Source organism: Simochromis diagramma, unplaced genomic scaffold, assembly GCF_900408965.1.
Source record: "Simochromis diagramma unplaced genomic scaffold, fSimDia1.1 OVJJ01000483.1, whole genome shotgun sequence".
In the NCBI taxonomy this organism is placed as follows: Eukaryota; Metazoa; Chordata; class Actinopteri; order Cichliformes; family Cichlidae; genus Simochromis; species Simochromis diagramma.
Window position 1 is genome coordinate 526,903 of NW_024386835.1, and position 24,389 is coordinate 551,291.

Here is a 24,389-nt window from a genome sequence, read left to right on the forward strand (position 1 = left end):
CTCCAGAGCTTTTGCAGAGTACCATCAGTGCACGAGTGTGGACCTGATACAAGAACGAAGCTGCCGGTGGCCGACCGCCAGAATGACAGGTGACAAGGCAATGAAGATGATGTTGGCAAAACGAGCAATGACCATCAGATAATCGGCTGAGGAGCCACGGTTGTAGTTGAAGTAGTTGACAGAGATAACACTGGTCCCCCATGAGAGGATGAAGAGTAGTATGAGGGTGAGAATCACCTGGGGAAAAAAAGCACACAAATAAAAAGAAAGCACTTTCAGAGTTCAAGACTTTGCTGAATTTGCTGTAGTGATTTACTCTTAAACACATCCAGTCACATAGCTCATATCTGAAAAGACTAATTTACAGCTGAGCTCATCACTCTATGCAAATACAGCAAACTGAAACGAAGAGTGATGTCTCAGAAGAGACTGCAAGTGGTTGCTGGAGCGATTGAAACAGGAGGCAGGGCTGCAGTGGCACTCATATGTCACAGGGAGATATGAGAGAATTTGCACCTGAAACAAACCAGCACATTGGGAGGATGCGTTTGATGACAGTGTGAATGTGCAGCTGTCCCTTCTCAAGCTGATGTCATTTTCTTTGAGGCAATGCATTTACATTTTTTAAAAGCAACTTATTACATTTTACATTCATTTACACAGCTCGCTGACTCCTTCATCTACCTCCAGTGCCCCCTTCTTCCTCACCTTGGCTGCTCGTTTCTCGGCTGGCACCCGCTTTAATACCGGTGCGTCTTTCTGTGGATTCCGACCATGGGTGTAGAGGGTGTAAAGCGAGGTTAGGTTTGTCATGGCCATCAAGATTATAGGAATCATTTCATGTATCACCAAAGATGTGGTGGCGTAGGCCAGGCCAATGGTGGAGGGAAAGTTCCACACACAGCCCAGCAGAGGGCGTGTTGTGCTGCTCACCAGCATCAATGTCTGAGGAAAGAGCAGGGAGAGCAGAGGGTGGGTCATGTGCTCAGCCAGCAAGTCAGAGAGATTATTATTTTTCTAGATCATTGATAGATTTTGGCACTCAAAGCCGATAAGCCAAGAATCTGTGATCTCGTAATACATTCTTAATTTTTTTAAATAGAGTTGAAAGAAACAAAATAGAGAAAAAGTAAATCAAGCAAATGCTTATGGCAAAACCAATGGGACAAAACATATGCAGTACTGCAATACACAGTAATACTAGAATTACTGTAGTAGTTAAAATAATACCAAATGGTCAAGTCTGAGTTTAATGATGATTATGGTTGCTGATAATGTTTTAGATGACCTCATTTTGGTTCTTGTCTCTTTTAAAATATGTAATTATTATTATGGCCCTGATGAAATCAGAGGGGTTGGAAGAACAACACATACACTATACTAGGTACATCTTATTAGAAGTCACTCAGAGACTGTGGTCCACATTGAGATGGTAACATCACACAGTTGCTGCAGATTTGTCAGCTGCACATGTGGCATTTAAAGATGCTCAGCTGATGCTACAATGCCAAGGATGTGCCAAGAAATTATCCCTCACTCAGTTACACCATCATCAGCCTGACCCATGGATACAAAACAGGGTGGATCCATTTTTACATGTTATTTACACTAACTTCTGACCCTGTCATCTGAATTCTGCAGCAGAAGTCAAAATTCATCAGACCAGTCAACATTTTTCCAATCACGTATTGTCCAATTTTGATGAGCCAGTGTTAACTGTACCCTCAGTTTCCAGTTGCTGTTGTCGGTGTTCTGCTGCTGTAGCTCATTGGCTTCAAGGTTTGATGTGTTGCCCAAAATTCTCTTCTGCATATCTCAGGTTTAACAAGTGGTTATCAAAAAAAGTCATTTTTACAGAGAGAACTGCCGCTCACTGGGTATTTTCCTCTGTTAATTCTAGACTTGGTTTTGAAGGAAAGGCCCAGCAGATAAGCAGTTTCTGAAATACTCAGAGGAGCCCACACAACAATCATCCCCATGCTGATACTTAGTTTAAACTTCAGAGGTCATCTGGACCTCATGTCAATGCCAAAATGATTGAAGTTGCCTGTTAGATATTTGCTAATGACAAGTTAAACAGATGTACCTACTAAAATGGCAGATCTGTGTCTATGTAAAGATCTATATGACTGTTAAAATGTGAAATGCATTTATTCATTCTTTTTTTTGTAATTAAATGATAAATACAGTGTCAAAGATTTGATAACCATATGAGTATAATCAGTACATACAAAACTATTGCATTAGTTTTGAATACAAGCGAAGTATTTTTTACTAATTGTGTAATGTAATGTTTCAGACAGTCATTGTTATACGTGTCACTTTATGTGATAGAATAACGACAGGGAAAACATTGATTGATAAAATAATTTGAAAAATTACTATTTATGATGACAAATAAAAAGAAATAGACTACTTGGAAGGTCCTTGGCAGTGCCCCTCTCACCTCTGTAGTGTTCTTGTTCCCATTAGAGGAAAATATATGAGCTGGAATCGAGTAAATAAGGTTACCAATCCAGATGAGGCCCAGGCACATCAGGAGGGTCTTAGGAGCACCCCGGGGCCCATTTGTAGCACCAGGAGCCACACGCTTCAACGTCTGGAGGTGGAACGCACTGAGGAAAAGTGTTGACCACGCATTGACTGACCGCAGCCACACCGACATTCCCATTAGCAACTGACAAAACCCTTTGGCTGTATATATCTGTAACAACATAAGAGGGGCTTAAAGGTGTAAGCGCAAGGGGCTCACAAGTTAAATCTAGATTTAATTTGGTTAATTTGAACTTTCATGCATGTTTTCTGTGTAAAACACATCATTGGGTGAAACACAACCAACATAGAGTATTGAAAAAAAAGACTATGAAATGAGTGAAGAGTGAATTATGGATAATGACAATACCTGCAGTCCAAACTCTGAGATGATAAGGAGTGTGTTCCTCAGTAGTGATACCAGCAAGTTAGACATTGCCATGTTAACGATGATGATGTCCGAGTTACGTCCCCAGTTATGCTCCAAGATTATGCTCTTACCAATGACCAGAATCACAGTGGTATTGCCCAGAATTCCCATTATCACCAGGATAATGTAAAAGGCAGTTTGTGCAGGGGAAACAAAGATATGCATTCTCATCCCTGCAAGATCTTTTCTTTGGTCCGAGAGGCTGCTCATTGTTCCACAAATAAATAGACCAAGCTGTAAAGGAGTTTTAACAGCTCACGAAAAGTTCTGAAAAAATTTTCATCGTTGATTTGAATGAATATCAAGTGAAGATATATTAGTTATTATCCTCGAACAAGCTAGTAAGACGCTGGACTGTAGTTAACTGGCCTTTTGGTTGATTTTTTCAGTTTGAAGATGGAATCACCTGCGTTACTCCTCCATGGACTTACTGGAATAAATTGATCTTGCCTGTATCATTGGAGCTGTGCTCTTGTAACACAACCACTGTTCAGGCCACAGAACATTACAAAGCATCCACGATACTCGAGTCCTCGGAGAGCATGAGGTGTATATTAATGAAACACAGGAGATTAATCTACTTCTTTGCATAAACGTGCTTCCCTTGCAAGTTTGCTACCATCATCCTAAGGGAAGTGAAGGCTGTTTAGTGTGTGGTCATGAAACCTACTAACAGATACTCCTAAAGAAAATCAATACATTGCACCTTTGTTATAATAAGTAAATTAGTGGGAATTCTTCTCTCCTTATTCAGGACAAGTTGCAGTGTTCACCAGTAGAAATTTTACAGTTTCTTGGCGCTCTAGGCAAAAATGCACAGAGGGTTTCTCCATTTATGTTATAAGGTTACGTTATAATGTATTTGATTCAAATCCAGGCCAAAGACTTTCTGCATGGTCTCTCTCCGCATGCACCAGCTTTCTATTAAGGTCCAAGACAAGGCAGACATATTAGGTTAATTGGTGGTTCTAAATTGGGCCTACTTGTGAATATGAGTCGGCCTCTGTGTTAATCATGTAATGAATTGGCGACCTGTCAAGGATGTACCCCGCCTCTCACCCTGTGACAGCTGAGATAGACTCCAGCCCCATAACACTGAATTGGATTAGCAATTAAGGAAAGATAGATGGAGTATTTTTATCACCAACCGAGCGAGGCTTCCTTCTTATTTGTGTCATTAATGCTAGCAGCACCCGGCAGGGGGTATACTCATCTTTTTAAATTAGATGACAGGTTGCACTGAGTTAGAGTAACTGTAAGACAAGAAAAAAGAAAAAGTTTCTGAAATGTGAGATGTGCAACGACAAAATGCATTCTGCATTGCATCGAGGGATCAAATCAGTGCTCCAGTTAACATCTTTATCCCCTTTGTGAACGCATGAGTCACTTATTTATGAAGCAGAACATCACTTCTACTCATCCTAAATGAGTGCATTATGACAAGAGAACAGGAAGTTTCCCCATTTACTTAGTTTTCAGTATCTCAGTATCTGTAGGGCTGCGTCAGGAAGGTCATCTGGCATAAAGACTGAGCAGGTGAAAGTAGCCTCTTGATTACAGCTAATGACCACTAGATGGCGCCTTAAACAAACCAAATACAACACACAGGACAAAACAGCATAGTTTCTATTTATTCAATTCATTTTTTAAACAAATGTTTATTTACTCTGTACAGCATTAGTTAGTAGACAAAACTGTAAGTAAATTTAGTAGCGTTACATACAAAGTCAGCACATTCAAAAAAAAAAAATATTCACAGTACATATGTCTGATCAGCACCTTTGGAGGCTAAAAATACAACTATCATCTTCATAATTTACAAGTATCGAATTTAATCCCATCAGCTTTAAAAACATTTTTATATACAGATCACTTATGATAACGTGGAGACACATTCAACTGTGAGATGAGTGTGTCCATCAGAGAAAGGAAAATATAAAATATTGACTGTATATTGTCTGTTCGGGTAGGTAACACTTTCTGACTCATTCATGATCAGAACATGTTGAACTGGTTTGATATAATAAACCATGTAACTAAAGAAAGATGATGAAAAATGCTCTGACACATCTCCTAATGTGTGTGTGTGTGTGTGTTTTTTAAATGAAATCCTAAAATGAACGGGTGATTTTGCCAAACAAAGCTACAGCCCTGTTAAAGTAACGAAACTAAACAGTTTGATCATCTGCCAGAGAAAGTTTTCACGGATTACAAAATTTCAGCTGAGATCACAATCCTCTACCTTTTATTCAAAATTTCTCAAACTTTATTAGAATGATTTAATATTTGTTTAAAAAAAAAAAAATCCAAGCACATTTGTAAATGTAGCCATAATTAAATGGTAAAATAATGCAGTAAAGTGGTTTCAAGTTTTAGCTGAGCTGTGTAAAGACTTTCACAGAAGCTCCAGTCTTGTTACCGACCTGAATTGATGCCTGCATCTTGAGTAAGGAAGAGAAAACAAAATGCATCTCAGCCTGATTATCAGGGTACTGTAGTTCAGCTGCTCAGGTCACAGATGAATGGGGCACTTAAGTTCTTCATTTCACTGCAAGCATGCTTTCACTGGAGACTTCTCCAGCTGATTGTAAAACAGATCTTGCTCCAGGCACTGTAACCAAATCTCCATTCAGATTCTACTTAAAAATAATCCAAAAAGTAACTAATTTACAAACAGAAGACTAAAATTGTTGAATATACTTTTAAGAAAAACAAGAGCTTATTTCAAATGAACAAAAAAGTGCACTCACTTCACTAACTATCATACTAGCTCTCAATGCTGTCGACAGTTGTGGTCAGAAGTTTACATTCACTCACTGTGGGCATGAATGCCGTGGTGGTTTTGAGCTTTGAATGATTTCTTTTAACTGCTCTTTCTCCAGGGTGGAATGATTGTACAGCATTCATCTTTAATGACTTGACAGAACAAGAACTAGATGCTCAAGTTTGAATTTATTTAGGTTTTTCTCTAATCTGCACAGGGTCAGAAATATACATACAGATGAGTTTCTCTTCATCAGTATAAAAAGGATTGTTTGACAGCAGTCATTGGATTGACCAATACTCAGAACAATGGCAAAGACCAAGGAACTCTAAGGAGAACTGTAGATTTACAAAAGTTAGGAGGGCCTCTTGGAGCCATTTCCAAACAAATGCAGATTCCAAGATCACGAGCTCAAAAAGTTGTGCATAAGTACAAGTTATTCAGATGTGTCTCCACTTTGGGTCATCTTTCAGACGTTGGCAACCTGTCACTCTCAGAAGAAAGTAAACATGTAATGACACTGAATCTGCTGAAACATCAGCATCACTGTCCACAGGGAAACTCGTTTTACATCACCATGGACTGAGCAGTGCCAACGAAGGAAAAAAAATGGAAAATTTGTAGCTTCTGATGGTTAAACGAGACAAAGTTTGAGCTATTTGGCCACAATGACAAGAGGTAAGTTTGAAGAAGTAAAGGTGAAGCTTTCAAGTATGGTGGTGGTAACATCATGCTCTGGGATGTTTTGATAGCAGTGGTACTGCAACATTACACAATGTGGATGGAATAATCAAGAAAGACAACTACCCTAAATTCACCTCCAATCAGTAGTTGGAGAGATGAAACTTGCTGTTTCAAGAGAACAATGATCCCAAACACACATTGAAAGTGGTTGTCGTTGTTTATTTTCAAGTTTCAACTTGGGTAGAAAAACAACAGAATATGGGTGAGGGTGTATGTATACTTTTGACCCTGTGTGGATTAAAGAAAATCCAAAATAATTTCAAGCTTGTGCACTCAGTTCTTGACTTTTTAAAGCCATTAAAAGGTGTATTGTGTTTAATCATTCCACCCTGGAAAAAGAACAGTTCATAGAAATGATTAAAAGTCCTAAATGAACATGACATGTATGTAAACATCTGAGCACAACTGTATGTGAGTGTGTGTACGTGAATGTATCTGTAACTGATACCTCTGACTGATATGGATAAACTCATGTGGCATGTCTGTGTAGGTCAGCATGGTCATAGTAATCTAAGGAGCTTGGAAAGGAAAGCAACTACAACTTAAAGGAGTCCATTTGCTTTCTTTTCAAGCTCCTTGGATTACTCATGTGGAGTGATGGGAATAACGGCGTTACAAGTAACGGCGTTACTTTTTTCAGTAACGAGTAATCTAACTAATTACTATTCCTATCGTTACAACGCCGTTACAGTTACTAACAAGAAAATGCGGTCCGTTACTATTTTTCAACAAACAGACGGTTGAAGCTGTGTTCAGCTTACTGCATCTTATATCAGTTGCACGGAAGTAGCTGTAAGTAATCTGGACGCTACAGCTTTAAGCAGCTGTGCGCGCTCCCACGGACGATAATCACGATCACTGTCTACAACACCTGGAGCTAAGGGGGCAAAACACTCGCATGAGTGCTGCTGTTTGACTGAGGAAGAATAAAGTAGTCGTGGTAAGCCAATCACATGACCACTTAAAGACAAAGCAACAAGGTGATATATACCAGTTTTTAAATTGTGTTGATAGGCCACGTAAAACCAGAGTCATGATAAACAATATATACGCAGCATTTTTCCTCAATAGTTTCGCCACGTTTACTGTCTAAGGACAGCGCTAGCAAGCAAAAAAAACAAAAAACGGGAAGTTTTAGGAGTGATGGCGAGAGAGAGCGAGAGAGAGAGAGAGAGAGAGAGAGAGAGTTTTGAGACGTGAGAGATTTGTGAAGTTTAGCGTGTTTGGAGTGTGTAGTTAATGTGTTGTCTTGTGTAGTTAGTGTGTAGTGTTGTGGATAGTTTTGTGTTGTGTGTCAGAACAATGAGGCGACTGCTGTCTCCAGGTAGAAAAAGGAGTGATACACCTGCTGCTGTCAGGCCTGCAGGTATCAGGCTGTGATGTTCTCCTTTATAGTGGACAGAAATTATTGTTTTGGAGTGGCACAAATAATTTGTGTGGCATCTTATTGAATGCAGAACAGCTGATTGTTCTGTAAATAGTTTGAAATGGTTATTTAAAAAAAAATCAAGGTAAAAGGTAAATGGATGCAAATAACTTTGTTTGCAAAACTTGTGCATAGAATTTTAAAATTGACAATTTATATTTGCATTTAAAGTTATGAAATATGATTCATTAAACATGTTTGTGGTTGTTACAGTAAAAAATATAACTTTTTCTACTCTGATTTTATGTTTTTTGTCTGATTTTAGATCAATTGTGTTAATAGAGTATGTCAAAATGAAAACATGACTGTAAATTTAGACAAGTGAGGTTGTGCTGAAAAGAATGAGACCAAACAAGGCAAAGTAAATAGTTTTTAAAGGTAAAATGTGGAGGGAAAATCAAAAGTAGTTAAAATGGCCAATTATACCCTGGACCCCAGAGGGTTAAACATTTTTTTTTAAAGTAACGCAATAGTTACTTTTCAAGTAATTAATTACTTTTAGAATATTGTAACTCAGTTACTAACTCAGTTACTTTTTTTGAAGTAGTAACTAGTAACTATAATTAATTACTTTTTCAAAGTAACTTGCCCAACACTGCTGATGTGGCATATTGTCTTCCCGCATTGCCAGGAAAAAAGATTTAAGTACGTGGCATGTGCATCTGTTCATCTTTGTTGGTGGTGGAGTTGTTGAAAAAGCCTTTTCCTGACACTAGAATTAATTTCAAGATGAAATATTTGCATCCAACTTATTTAGTGCTTGAGTGGTTTGCTTTGGCTGCCTGATTGGTTTAGACTGGTTGTTAACCCCACTGTCTGGAATCTATCAGAGAAAAGAGGCAGAAAAACATAAATTTGCACTTCCTTTAACCTTCTGCATGACCACAATTGCAGAGGGAAACATGCAAGTGGTGATAATTAGCCCAGCTAACCTCTGTGAGTCGTGGCAGTGCAGCACAGCCCGTCTCCTCGGCCCGAGCTGTAGATGGGGGACACACACACTCGACTGTTTGGTGCAAGATGGGTGAGCTGCGTTGAACGGGAGCTAGGAGGTAGGTACATTGAAGAGGTGGTGCTGTGGGGGTTTTCTGTCTCCCATTTGATCCAGTAGCCTCTTAATCCTCCCTGACTGGCTTGCCACTTTACTTGCATCTCCTCCACCCCCAAGTCCTGTCGTTTTACTGGTTCCAGCTGAAGGTCAATCAGAGCAGGCAGAGCTTCTTCAAGAGGGAACAGAGGCAAAGATTTAAGCAGCCTGGTAATAAGTAAGGCTGATACAGAATCTACAAATAGCAATTATTTAAAAACAACAAAAGAGCCTTTAAGTATCAACTTCTAAATGTCAGCTTCCAGTGCAGAGATGGGACTGAACTGGAAGAAGAAGGAATATCAGTACCTGCCAGTGTGCAGGCTCTCACAGACATAGCTCTTTCTTTTCCATCCACCTGCAGAGCAGTGACTGTAACCAGGTACTGAGTGCCCGGCTCCAGGCCGGTCAGTAAGGTTGAATTTTTCTGCTTGGGTAAGGTCACAGTGCGGACATGTGAACTGGGAATAGCTCCGTACTCCACTGTGTATTGCTGTACCCGAGCCAGCTGCAGAGGACCCCAGCTTACACGGATCTGATGAGGACCATGATCTGACAGGTGGACCACTGCTGGGCTTAAAACATCTGAGGAGTGCACAAGAAGAAGGGACACACACAGCAGCAGGTGAGAAGATGGCTTTCAGGATTAAATTTTAACTTTTGGTGCCAAAACCCTGGTAGTATCAGTTTTAACTTCCTGTAGAAACCCTAGCATGCTTCAAACTGCAACTGAATGAGTAAAATGGGGTATTGTAATATGCTGGGCTTAAATGCTGTTTATAAGGTTGGGGAAACCTGCAGTCAGCTGAGACTGAAGAAGTCACTTGGATGAGTGACGAAACATTTCTCCAGCTGAAAACGCTACGTCCAGATGAACAGAATCAACTTTTGGAGAGTTCAAATGCCACCTATTGACCATGTCCTTTGGCTTTTGACGATGGGTTTCTTGTAAGGCACTATATAAATCTTATTTATTATTTATTATTATAAAAATTCATCTTCAGAGCTGCAAACTTCAAAAATACAGCAGTAAATAGCTTCAGACTTGCATGGAAACCTAAATAAAAGGAACATAATAACATCTGAAATCTGAATAAAAACCATTTAACAATTACTCTGTGAACATTGTCTAAGTAAGATTATGAGAAAAGAGCCAAAGCTCCTTAACTGGTGCTTTTGGTGAAATATATGTCAGTGATTTCTACCAAGCTCTTCAATTATTTTTCATTTTAGGGAAGCATCACTGTATTATAGAATCACATGCATTAAAAGAGAATTTTCCCATTAAATGTTTTTTACCAGGAAAAGTAGTGAAGGTTACGGTGAGTGTATTAAACACTGCCTGGTTGGACTCTGGGCGGAGGGACGCTGTGTAGGTCGTGTCAGGCTGCAGATTTTTCAGCTCTGCCCTGCTGGAGTCTCCTGTTAAAGTAAGTCTAATCTCACGACCTGGTTTGCTCACAGACTTATACCAGAGTTCATAATAACTACTGTCTTCACTCAGAACAGGGCGCCACTGCAACACAGCGCTGTGGGAGGTCAAATCAACCACACGCAGCCGTTCAGCACGAATGATTTCTACAGATGAGATAAGAGAGGGGAGGCAGACATTAAACACGAAACTGGAGAAAATAATTCTGGAATTGAACATCATTAACCATCTGCTGAGTCTACAATAGACCGCATACTGCACTTCAAACACACAAATACACACCTATCATGGCCTTCCTCAGGTCCTCTGTGATGATGTCAATGTTGTCTATGTCCACAAAGTATAAGTGAGAGTCCAGCGGAGGTGTCACCACACGTTTTAGCACCTGGTAGTTCCCATGTACAGTTGACACTATTAACACGGAGACTCCCCGCGTCTTCAGCTCTGACATTGGTCTGTCCACGTCGCCAGGCTGCACTCCGTCAGTCAGCCACAGGAGAATCTTTGGCACTTTCACATCCGTCTCCGTCAGCAGCTCGCGGGCAACGCCGAGCGCCGCCTCAGTGTTGGTGTCTCCTTTCAGCTGCCTGATGCCCTGCATGGCCGACTGCAGACTCTCCTGATTGCTGTGGACGTCGAGGCCGAACTCCAGGTGAGGGTCGGTGCCCACCTGCAGCAACCCCACCCTCACGTGCCCACGGCCCAGTGAAAAGGGACGCAGCAAGTCGGCGGCGAAGAACAACAGACGAGAGAATTCATAGTTTGCTATGCTTCCCGAGGAGTCCAGCAAAAGGAGAATGTCCCCCTCACAGCAGTTCAGCACTACACAGAAGAGGAGGAAAACTGGAAGGTTATTTTCAACATGTGGCAATGATCCTCCATCATAGAGAATTCAAACAAGTAGTAGCTGTATCATATTTAGTTATTTGGTTCATTAACTAAACCTGATGCACTTCCTTCACCATTTATTTATGTTCTTACCTGTTTAAATTTGTTATGCTGCTTTCCTGGGTATTCATTTTGTGTGCTCTACTCCTTCTTTCTTAGATAATCAGTGCCTTTATCCCTCGAGTCATCCTCTGCTTCCCTGCTTTGTGTCTTTTGTTGATTTTTACTTTTGCTTGTAGAATCATCACAGTTAACTGAAGTGTTTTTTAAGTTTTGGACTACATTTCCCATGTGTACATTTGGATCTTCTTGTGAATGCACTCAACAGAGCCATGAGAGCAAGCTTGTTAAGGAAAATATATTATAGGCATTATATTATCAATAAGACTGTTTAATTAAACATCGCACAGAAGTGCATAACACTATGTTTGTGTTACCTGAATCAAAACTGAATCCAAATACTTCCCAAAATTTATAGAAATATTTATAGCTCTAGTTTTCATCTTTACTAATCAAGTGTTTCGGTTTTTAGCTCCAGTATGTTCATTAGCTGGTTGTTTTTGTGTGTCTCTGCTGCATCGATGAATGCCACAGAGAGCAGTGATGGCAAATCTAATTAGTTAAGGCCTGTAAACAACAAAGTTAAAGACAACATAATCAAAGAGTCACGGATGATAAATGTGTGCGGGTTCTTTATTACATCTAACACCTCACATTTCATTAAACGCAACATGCCGACTTCAACTCATTGAGATATCAAGGAATCAATTGACTGTCAGCTCAAAATATTAAACACAGCTGAGGCTGATGGCACAGACTCAGCTTTGAGTCCGAGGCAAGAAGAAGAAAGCACTACCTCAGGGTTTCAAAAAATTTGACAAATTTTATGCCAATGATTCCAGTAGTTGTTAAGCTACTTTAAATCAAAGTGATCTAGTTTTTCTTAGGAACTGCCACTCATTCTTTTGTGCCACACATGTCCAGTTTTAATATTTTTTTTTTAGTACATCTACTTTTCAGCTTTCTTTGGGGATCATCTAATTGAAAATACAATTTTATACCTGTGAAACTGGGTCATTTTTAAAAATTTTTCATAAATGCATCTAAAGTAACACAAATAAATTCTGTTTATGTGACAGGCTGCTAGTATCAAAGAGCCTAAAGATATTGTTTAAAATGGGTTCTTTACTAAGTTGTCTGTTATGTGTAGACAACACTGGTTGACCTCAAGTTAGGCGCCTTTTTAATGCTTTAATGATTCATAGGTCACACTGTTTATTAGGTTAACATGCAAACAAAAACATTCCTCTGAAAATAGTCAGAATCACAAAAGGAAGAAAATGAACCTTCATTCCTTGAAATATTTATTCAGAAAACAGTGACAGAAGGGACGTAAAACTGTTTCCCTGCTTCTCCTGGAATCTTTTCAGACAAATCTGAGATGGTCAAATGGGAAGCATTTGATGAAATGACATGAAATTACACTATATTTAAAAAAAATATTAGCAATAAAAGCAATATTAGCATAATTTGTGCAGGTTGAATGACAGCTCAGGCAGATAATTTTTTAGTTTTAATATAAAATGTTCCAAAAAATTGTGTCTTAAAAGGTTGGCTCTTCCTCCTGAGAGAAAGTTTAAAATATTGGCAGTGACAAATGACGCCATCATGACTCTATTAGTGTCAAATAAAAAAGCGACACTGCTTTCATGTAACCCATACAAAGCAGATCTTATCATTGTCACAGGTGCAGTTACTGTCCGCGGGGAGGCATTGATATAAAGTATGACATGGAGTTGGCGTATATGAGGTGTCTTATTTCATGCATAACTGAGAACAATCCTCTCTGCTGCTCCCAACACACGTCAGAAAAAACATTTCACCTAGAACACTTCAGGTGCAGCGATCGCAGAGGATTTATAATAGCAAGGAACCAACAGGATTGGTCACAGAAGGAGATTTATTATATGAAAGTCGAGATGGGTTTACACTGCAGATAAATCAGGGAAAAAAAGAGGAGAAGAAGAAGAACCAATGCGGTGAGAAAAAGGGAATATACATCCAGTTTCTATAGGATCTCTCGACTTGGACAAACACATATTGGTTGCTTTGCTTCTGAGAAGTAATTGTGGCCAATTTTGTCATCAAACAGGTGTCTTACTGGGATAATTTTAAACAAGAAAAAAAAAATCAATCTAACTACAATCCTGCCTGCATCCAGTTAATGATTGAGCCACTTATCTGCTCTGACAAACTATTGTGCTCTCTCTGCATGTGATTTCTCCTAAATTCATGCCTGTGGTTCACAAAATGCTCTATATTTGTAATATATCACATCTGTTGCAAATAGACTGACATTGGTTCTTAGCATAGTTTTGACAGAAGGTGATTCTACCCAAATAGAGTTAAGTCTATTTATCCCTCATATATCTGAGGTTTGTTAATCAAACAGTAATAACTTTTAGAGGGAAGGGCAGAAACTTTGATAAAGTGAAAGCACTGTGACAAATGTACACGGTGTCAGAAGGGAGAAGTCATAAGGATGGAAAAAAAAGACCAAAAGTGAGACAGAAAGATGAGGGGAGATTGGACTTGCTTGTTGAGATGTACAGAAGTTGTACATCTCGGTGCATTCCTCAGAGGAGAAATGCATGCAAATGTGTGTGAGAGATTTGAGCGAATCATCTGTCATATAATTGGCTTCGAGCTGTGCCGGTGCCATATGCCATACCGCGGTGCTGCACGGATCAGTGACAGATATGCTCCCTGTGAGTCCAACAGACAGATGGCACAGTACCCGGTTCATGTCAGAGAAGAATCAACAAAGGCTACTTTCTAAACTCATCATAATCTAAAATATTTTACACACTATTCGTGCAATGCTCTTCAGCTTTTCAGGCAGTAAACGAAAAACCTCATTTTGATTAAAACTTGCTCTCATTCCATGTTTGCTTTCCAGATCTCAAACACAGCTAATCAGGTCAAATATTTACTTTTAATTAGATGTAGCCATCTGTAAGGACCACAGCTTTGACTATGTCCTTGTCAACATTGAGCACACTTGCAATCTGCCTGTATGCCATGACTTTTTGCAGCCCTCTTCATGTGTACCATGTGCGTCCGCTTCCTGTCATTCCACACGGTCATGCGAAGGTACGTCACACCGTGTGAGTCGCTTGATACAGTGGGAAACTTTTGTTGCATGGCCCAAGCAAGAAAAACCCCCAAAACAAACAAACAAACAAAACAAACAAACAAACAAAAAAAAAAACAGATAGTGCAGCACAACGCATGCCAGTAGACCCTGTGCACGAGAAAATGCTAGCTTCCTGGTTTGAGACCGGATGTAGGGTTGTACATTTCCGGTAGCTTTACTTTGCGGTCAATCGCTACTGCGAAGATATACTCCAAAATCATGTCCAAAACTCGAAAACGGAAAGATCGCGTTAAGTTACAAAGAGCAGAAGGTGGGAACACTCACCACTGTTGTGTCATAAAAAATCTAATGAATAATTTTGACGTTTAAAGAGTTTAGATCAACAGTTGTTTACATCACTCAACACAAGCAGAACTGCATTACTGCAGCAGAAGACACATCGTCCACATTCAGAAGCACATCTCTGTATAGTGACTGCTCTTATGATTTAAACAGGCAAATGTTCAGCATTCAAACTACAGGTGAACAATAGTCAAACCAGATGTTTCCCCCGTTATGTCGATATCAGCTAGTCAAGTACACACCTACACAGCATGTTAACAAACCGTGAAAAAAAGCCACAAAAAAAATGAATGATTGCTGGTAAGGGTTTCTATACATTAGTATTTACGAAGGGTATGTTGTGACTTACCTTCAAAATTACAGTGGTCCCTCGCTAATAACGTGGTTCACCTTTCACCTGCTGTTTCGCAGATTTTTTAGTGCACGTTTGCATGCTTTTTTTTTTTTTACATCACATTGTGTCCTGCGTCCTGATCGCTGCAGACGATCTCCTCCGTGACGTCTCTCCTGTACAGTACAGAATCGCTGCATCGATCGCTAGCAGTGTGACTCTGAAGTGCAGTACTGTATGTCCGCGAAACGTTTTGCCCCGTCAAAAAATAAAATTGGCTACTTGATTTCACCTATCACTGGTTATTTTTAGAACATAACACCCGTGATAAACGAGGGACAGCTGTTTACAGATACTGAGAAATATAAAATTTGAATACCTTTTCTCTTTTGCTCTGAGGCGCGGGGGAAAAATATCGACAAGTCGATGAACATCATTTACAGATATATTGGGTAAATGCCCAAGACATCTATAGAAATGTAAATCGCCGCTTGATTCATTCATTTGCTTATCTTGTTTTGGACCGTAAACAAGGCACGAATAGGACACCGGAAATAAAGCTCCCCACAGGAGTTTCTTAAGGCTCCAGCCTACATGCCTACGCAACCATCTGGCAACCACTGGTCAGGAGGGGAAAAAAATTGTAACACTTGAGTGGTTGCTTCAAGTTGATGGTAGTCAACAGAAAAGTGATTGCTGAAGTCCCAATCGCACAGACCTGTTAACCAGTCAGTGACCCCCTGGCAACTGCCTGTTGCTAGGGAACAATATGTATTCTCTAACCAGTTGGAAAAAAGCTTGCTTGTAATTGCTTTGATTGCTAGCATAGTGCTGCGGTCACAGTCTGAATGGAAACCGTTGACAGCTCTCTAAGCTGAAGGGAGACTGGAGGCGCTTTGCCTTCAAAATAAAAGTTCCACATTTTGAAAAATGCTGGGTGTAGCACTGAAGCACAGCTTTTGCTTTGAAGGTGAAGTGTCTCCATTTTCCTTTACCATGATGTATTACCTCTGGGGTAGTAGTTAGCAAATAATTGCAGGAAAACATGGAAAAACTACTGGCAACATGGTAATCTGCTGGCAACCAAAGCAATATCTTGGTGGGTTTTTGGTGTAGCACTTTTTTCTTTTTTACAATCAATTTCAATGAGAACCTCCAGGAACCACTTCCATGTAGTTGGGGAAAACACTGTAATATGGCGAACAGCTTGTGAGCAACGTGGACATGACATCTCACACACACACACACACACACACACACACACACACACACACACACACACACACACACACACACACACACACACACACACACACACACACACACACACACACACGAGATGATTCTTACCACTCCCATATTTGTGGTTCAAATGCAGTAAGAGCCTCCAGTTTGTTTGATTTGGATTTTGTAGGAAAACATCAGATGGGCAAGAACGGAGTTTAAGCAAAGTAAATTTCTCAGTATCTCCATCATAAAAGGAAAACTGACAGCCGAGCAATTCTATCAGTGGAGAACCAATTCCAACAGTCTTAGAGAAGCCCATAAAGAGCTTTGGACGGTGATATAATGCAGACATCAATGATACGTGAACAACTAAGGCAGAACATGGCTAATGACCTCAGACAACAACACTGCACTCCCAGGGAAACTGAAGCTCTGGTGCTTCCAGTTTGGGTTGTTACCCAGATTACTGTGGCCTTTGACAATTTACGAGGTCTCACTCAATCATGTCAATCGACTAGAGAAGCTAGTGAGCTCCTACCTTAAGAAGTGGCTCGGATTTCCCAAATGCCTCAGCAGTGTTGGCCTCTACAGCGATGGGATACTGTCATTGCCTATCCCTAACCTGGTAGAGTTGTTTAAATGTGCAAAAGTGAGGCTTGAGATGTCACTCATGGACTCCCAGGGCCCCATAGTGAGAGGCACTGCTCCCACTCTAGCAACGGGGAGGAAGTGGACTGTGGCAACAGACATCTGTAATGGAACGTCAAAAAATGGTGGTGGAGGAGGTGCGTCGACAGGAGGAAACAGTAAGACATGCCAGAGCTGTAGCGCTGGCCGAGCAGGGTCGCTGGATGGATTGGGAGCATGTGGAAAAGAGGAAACTCACATGGAGTGAAATCTGGGGAATGGAGTCTAATAGACTTTTTTTTGGAAAGGACCCTATGTGCAGTCCCAGCAACACTCAAGCACATCTTGGTTGGTGTTAGGACTAGCCTTACTCAATGCAGATACACATGGAGACACAATCAGGTCCTCGGGTGTCTAGTCGAGAAAGTTGAGTGCAAGAGAAAATCCATCAACGCTCAACCTTTCACGAACCAAGAGGAGCATCAGTATTCATCAGCATTTGTCCCAGAGGAGGACAAACCGAGGACTAGCCCTTTAATCCCAGATCTGGGCACGCTGAAGGTCGCCAGGGATTGGCAGATGCAAGTGGACTTGGATTAGAGGCAAAGGTTTCCCACAGAGATCGTAACATCTACTCGGCGACCAAACCTCGTCCTTTGGTCTAACCCCCAAAAACCTGTGTACGTCATTGAGCTGATGGTACTATCGGAGGATGCAATTGAGGAAGCATTTGAGCTTAAGCAGCTATGCCAATTTGGCAGCTGAGGCAGAGGACAGAGGGATGATCTGATATCCTCATGTTGGTGTTGTTCCCAGACCATCATGAAAATGTTGTTCCAGGTTCAACATTGCAAGTGACCAATCACATTGTTGTGAAGTTATTCCTTTGCGCACCAAGCCATTCGTGCATTTATGAAATTCCAATGTTGCAAGGACAATATCAATTCTGCTTACTGTTTATTAAAGGGTTACGGTTAGGGTTAGGGTCAGGGTACGTTGATCGGCGGACAGAGGCGGTTTCACGCAGCTTAAGTACAGTTTTTTGTTTTACGCCGGTTTTTCCCGAAGTCGCAAAAGTATGACGTCACAACATTCTGATTGGTCACTTGCAATGTTGATCCTGGAACAACATTTAGTATGATGATCTGGGAACAACACCAACACGAGGATATCAGATCAACCGAGGACAGAGGCTGCAAGATCAAGGTGCGCCCATTGGAAGTGGGGTGCAGGGGCTTTGTTGACAATGCAACAGCAAAACTGCTTAGAGAGATTGGAATCAGAGGACAGGCGCAACAGCAGGCTATAAGAGAACTAGCTAACACTGCTGAGAGGACCAGTCACCGGCTATGGCTAAAGAGGGCTGACATCACTTGGGCAGCTAAGGCAGCCAGCTAACCGTGAGACACACGCCCAGGATTGATCAACCTGTGGTGGGCCTGGCTCAGTAGAGGGTGACAAAAGGGTAGAAAACCTAACACTAAAAATTTTGCTGGTTGACCCAGGTCCTCCTGGGAGCCGTGCAGTTAACCTCATGGTAGTGAAACCTAAAGGAGGAATGAAAGAGAAAAAAGAAATGGAAAAATGTTCCGCTCTTCTCCCTTCTGCTTCTTCCCTTTTCTGGGAGGCAGTGGGGAGGTCGAGCGTACAGCCCGATCTGGCGGGGAAGCGTGGGACGCCAGATCAGGCCCCCCCCCCCCCCCTCTTCCGGCTCTCCTCTCTGCTCTCTCCTATCTTGTCTCTTTTGTCCTCTCTCTATCATCTTTTCTATACCTTTGAATAAGTGAGGTTCCATAAATATTAAAGAGGTAAGTATTACTTCTCAGTTGTAGTGAATTGATAGAAGAAAATAAATTGTAGAAAACTAAACAGAATAAAGTAGTAAAGAAATAAAAATTTAACACACTCTGGGGCCTGATCAACCCTGGCAGGGCCTCCTTGGATGAGGGTGTCTAGTCATAATGGCCGAAACACCCGATGAATCCAAGGTCCACTACTGATGATGTCTCCTAAATTGTAATATGATAATCTAGATCAGATCTCTAATCCCTAAACCTAACCAAGGAAGGTAAACGGTAAAAATGGCAGATTAGCTTGGGTAAAGAACCGAAACACCCTGTGAAGTTGAGGCACACAACGATGCGTCCCCCTGGTAAAGTTTCTGGGCTGCCTTTCCTCATAACAGCCATCCCTCAAGACTTTCTCGATTCGAAGCAATGCCGTATCAGGGATTGTAACATCTAGTCCTTTTACTGAATGAATTAAGAAGCTCACCACCTTGAGCACAGAAGCCCTGCCCAACTGTTTGCAATAGGCAGACAATCAGAAGAAAGCTGCCTTGAGGGGAGGGGCTTGTTTCAGTGGTGTTTGTCAGCAACCTTATCTTCAACAGTAATTGGAGCAGCCAAATTTGGCAGAAAGGTATATTTAGGAAGGTTTTTGTAAATATCAGATGTTGTGATGTCCTCACACTGCTTAGCAACCACTTAGCAACATGCAACAATGACGCATTCTTAGCATTTACGAACCTGTAACATCTCACTAAAGCATTGTATCGCTTTTATTTCCCAACAATAACATAAAGCAGAGTTATGCACAATATATTATGATACTAATATGTTGCCTGGCAACCATTTAATAACAGGCTAAAATGATCTGTTTTTAGCCTCCATGCACCTACAACGCCTTAAGAAAGCCTCATCTTAATTTCACAGCTATTAAAAAAAACAACTTTTTTATCCACAAAAGTTTAATTATAAATGCCTAGCAACCACCTAGCAACGGGTTAAAATGGCCCATTTTAGTACCTCAACAACCTATACATCTACTTTTCTCAGTGTGATGGCCAACAGCACAATCAGGCTAAATATTCCTAAAGCACAGACATGTACTAATATTATACTGATTATGTTGAACTATAAGAACATGGAGTTTACCCGTTTGTTTGACTTTGTTTTTTCTTTACAGTTTTATGAATGTGTTTGTTTGATTTACCATTTTTTGTTTGATTTACCATTTTTCCAACTGTTATTTTTCTTTAACTTTGTCTAAAGTTTGGATTTGTTGGCTGCAGCTCAGGAGTCAGACAGACTCTTTCCAGCAGCATCAGAAGTGCAGCAGAAAGGAAAAGCTCCAAAACCCATCAATTTTTAAAAACGCCCACACTTCTCCTGGCTCTATAGAGCAGGCAGTCAAGACACTTAAAGCTTGCATTAGTTTCTTCAACATGGCTGACATCCACGTTGGCTGGTGTCATACATTTCCATTGCTTGGTGAATTTAAATATCACTAAAAATAATAATTTGTTCCACAGCAAGGCTCAAAAACAACTTTAGTCCAGTTAAAGCCACCTGGACTTCATACAAGGGGAAAAGCCCCTTATCAGAATCACATTATTGGTTACATCAGTGCATCTTATTTCATTTGAAAGCCTTTAACTTATCTATAGGTGTACAAATACAATATTTATGTCTCAACTATGATGGAGAGCAAGCACTTAGTACTATTACACTGAATGTTTTGAGTACTAGTATTTAAAAGTTTTTTAGTTGATTAAAGGTTTCCTAAAAAAAAATAAAACTCTGTTCTTTATAGTGACATTGTAGACAGCCTTTAGAAACCGTTATGATTATTATAGATAATTATACTGATTATATCGTTTTTCTTTACGGGCTCCTAAATTAAAAAGTAATAAAACATTGTTATGCAATAAACCACTGAATTCCCTGGGACACGCCATCCGTGTGACAGCTTGTTCAAACCAGACTGCATGTGGAAATGATTCCTGGTCTGCTACTCATGAAATGCCTGCGAAACAACTCAACACACATTAAAACAAAACAAAACATTGAACGCATTGTAAGAAATTTTTAAAACGCGCTTTCCGCCCACCATTCGATTTTTTAAAAAGTTATGTTTTCCTACTCTGGATCTAAAATGCCACTGCCAGCTTTCAGCTTGTGGATTATACCTGCGTGCTACTGTTTATCTTTCACTCGGCGTCATACCTTCCCATCGTCTCTATCGTATCGGTGTGGTATCCCGAAGTCAGCGACTCACCTGTGGCAGGTACAGCAATCAGTTGTAACGTCACCCAGAAAAAAACGTAGCGAAGAAAAACGCTCTTCATCCTTCCCGATCGACCTCAAAAGACATGAATGTGTTTAGAAACAGCACGGGCAGGTGAAATAACAGACTCGGGATCTGGTTACAGCGCCTTCCGTGCTCCTTCGGTCTGCGGAGGTGTGTGCAGCTCTCACGGCTGAAAACTTCAGCGATCACCTGCGTCATGCGCACTCCTGTCTCAGGACAAGGTGCCGGACTTAGCAGAGAAAAGCTTACTTTAGACTATTCTTCCACCAGCTGCAGAGCAGTGAAATTAAGCCATAGGTTTTTTTTTCTGGACTTTGGTCTTTTATAGCTTTCATAACCAGGTCCAAAGGTCATCACGTATTCTGGCATAGTCCAAATCAGCAGCCATGTCCTGAAATGCTCATCATAAGCATTTTCTTGTGTCCGCGCTGGTTGCAAGAAAATGCGCTCACCTGTTTTCTCTGCAAATTAACAAACGCTGGATGATGTGATCTACAGTTTATTTGTCTTTTTTTTTGTTAGCCCCCTTAGCTGACCACAAAATTGAACTCCACTTTCAGAGACAGAAAGACCGTGACGGGATGATAAGAAAAATTAAAGCGAAGGCCAGTTCACATGTTTCTCTCAGATAAGTTTCCTGCCCCCCGTGTGTGAATGTGTACCCTTGTAACCAGATAAGGATCAATAAATGGAAAGCACCGACTGAATGTGGCCTGTTGAGACACTGCCCTGTGTGAGCACGCTGCCAGGATGAAGCTGCTGTAGAGAAATAGCTCAAACATGACAATATTAATTCCTATGTGGTGGGTGGAATCCAAAAACGGAAAGATAATGTTTTAAAGAGGAAACATTTTTATTCTGTCTTGATACATACTGTATGGATGTGTGTGTGTGTGTGTGTGTGTGTGAGAGAGAGAGAGAGAGAGAGAGAGAGAGGGAAATTGCTATTTATATATAACCATGACGTGAACCATGTCCGTAAAAAGTGCAGTTTCGTGGTGTCTGTCAGTCTCTGGGATGGAAATGTGTGCCTGAGTAGGCTACTTTCGGTTTAAGCGTCACAGCATCCCAAGTTAAGCTTGATTTAGACTTCTGCAGGAGATCTACGTCCCAACTTACGTAGTAACCGGAAATTCTTTTTATCCCTACATCCCTCTCACACCATTCATGTTGTTATGGCATGCATCAACCTGATGTGTAGTTATATTTCTTGGGAGGTGCAAGTCAGGTTATATAGAAGGTTGCGGTGTAGGGTTAAAGGTTATGGCGTAGATCTAATTCAGTAGTATAATTCACATATTACAGATGCCTGGGAACTTGGCTGTCGGAACTCATAAGTGATGTCACTCTCAGGTTATCTGGTTTCAGAAAAAGCTCAGCAATGTAGACCCATTCAGGTATCACTAGCAGTATAGCATGATACTTAGTTTGTTTTGCTTCTGCTTGATCAAACTACTTTCATTAGGTTATGTATTGGCTATGTATTGTTAATTTGAAAGGCTATAATCATGAGGGTGATTCAGATGTCTAGATCAGACTACAGTACTTTGCGCAATCACTCATGACAATCCATTTTCAACAAAATAACAAATTTTTGCCACTCTGCAATTTTTACACTTTGCAAAGTCACCCAGTGGGACCTTTGGTGTGGTACATGTTTGACATCACTGGATTAAACAATAATTCAGTTATAGTTAATAAGTCTAAGAGGCGCTGGCAGGCAGACTTTAATATTGTTGGACAGACACATGTTGAATAAAACATCTTTTATTTTTTGTCATATGCTTATGTCCCAGGTGTAAGTTTTTTGTTTTTGTATGTTGGGTTTTTTTTTTTCTTAAAGGTGAAGCAGTTGCGACCCATTGTGCTGTAACCTTTTGTTATATCCTTTCTCCTACTCCCCCCCCCCCCCTTTGACAGCTTTGACATTGTCTATAGAGAATCTATAGAGCTCATCTTTGAAAAGCAAATATGTTTGGCATAACAGTGCATTCAGATAATAATTTTGAGCAAATGCTTCCTCACAGGCAAATTGAGGGGGAAAAAGTTGATATCACAACAATAGAACATAGCTAGCTAAACTTCCAAAAGATTACACAGATACACCTGCTGTCAGATTTCAATTATACAATAAGAAATCTTAATGGCTGATTAGCATCTTGCATGTGTATAATGCCATTAATCAGACATCACATCTAACTTTTTACTCCTCTAAAAAAATGAAAATTAAAAAAAATTCCACAGGTCAGAACAACATAAGCACACATGTAAATATCCTTCAAGAATTTATACAGTTTTCCCCAAACAATCAATTGTATAAACCGCTAGTGCAAATAACATGGCAATTTTTAAAAATGACTTTCAAGAAGGGTTACTGCTCACTTGCGTAGAAAACAAGTGAAAACAAATAATTTCCTTTAAAGAAGCACTCGGTAACTTCTCTAAACCCCAAATGTTTGAAGTCTGACTCTAAAATGTGAATTTCTTTTGCAGCTTTGTAATGTTACTCTTGTCTAAATTTTCTCTGGCTCTCCTCCCCACTCATTTCATGTTAAATATTTGAGGCCACAATGTATGAAGCTGGAAATCCAGTGTGACTCCACACTCTTGAACTCACCAGACCCTTCCTAATTGAATTCAAACATTACACAAACACGTGCGCACACACACACACACACACACACACACACACACACACACACACAGACATATGCACGGTGTGTGTGTGTTGTTTATTTAGATACAGTCTACTATGTAAATGGGAAGAGATGTGACATTTTGTTGTCCTTGAACACTTTTTCACATTTAAACTTTTCTTTTCAGTTTGTTGTCATGGATATTTCACATGTATACTTGGGTTTAATTCAGGAAATATTGCTAGAAAAGTTTATAACCTGTGTGTCAGAAATCTAATCAGTTTTCACTGGCTTTTGAATGTTTCTGGTAATTACAATTCAAATGTTGGATTTTCAGGTTAAGGGACAAAATGTGCAACTCCAGAAAGCAGGCAGAAAGTAACAAAAAAAACCCCAAACAAACAAAACAACAAAGCCTATTAAACTCATCCAAAAATACACAAAGAAATAACAAATCCAGGAAACAATCAGGAAGATAAACAGACACTAAGACAAACACTAAAGGGAAGCACTGGACTATATATATATATATACATATGAGGTAATCACGGAAGTGGAAACAGGAGGGGAACAAGATGCGGCTGCAGCTAATTAAGACATTTACAAAGTGTGAATAAAAATGAAAGCAAGAGCGAGACTATCTCATGGACTATCAAAATAAAACAGGAAACAAC

General features: G+C 40.3%; 2 protein-coding genes across 2 annotated transcripts; both read right to left on the reverse strand.

Annotated features, from left to right (window-relative positions):
• Positions 1–2: 2 nt before the first annotated feature.
• LOC120731565 (olfactory receptor class A-like protein 4) lies at positions 3–3,877 on the reverse strand. Its single transcript, XM_040028642.1, has 4 exons — positions 2,903–3,877; positions 2,447–2,704; positions 709–945; positions 3–237 (listed from the first exon to the last, which is right to left on the reverse strand). The coding sequence occupies exons 1-4, from the start codon at positions 3,170–3,172 to the stop codon at positions 25–27; spliced, it is 978 nt and encodes a 325-aa protein (XP_039884576.1). The 5' UTR covers positions 3,173–3,877; the 3' UTR covers positions 3–24.
• Positions 3,878–8,397: 4,520 nt separating this feature from the next.
• LOC120731567 (von Willebrand factor A domain-containing protein 1-like) lies at positions 8,398–21,660 on the reverse strand. The gene is made up of 6 exons (XM_040028643.1): positions 21,047–21,660; positions 10,698–11,237; positions 10,283–10,561; positions 9,293–9,568; positions 8,829–9,116; positions 8,398–8,719 (listed from the first exon to the last, which is right to left on the reverse strand). The coding sequence occupies exons 1-6, from the start codon at positions 21,114–21,116 to the stop codon at positions 8,700–8,702; spliced, it is 1,473 nt and encodes a 490-aa protein (XP_039884577.1). The 5' UTR covers positions 21,117–21,660; the 3' UTR covers positions 8,398–8,699.
• Positions 21,661–24,389: the final 2,729 nt, after the last annotated feature.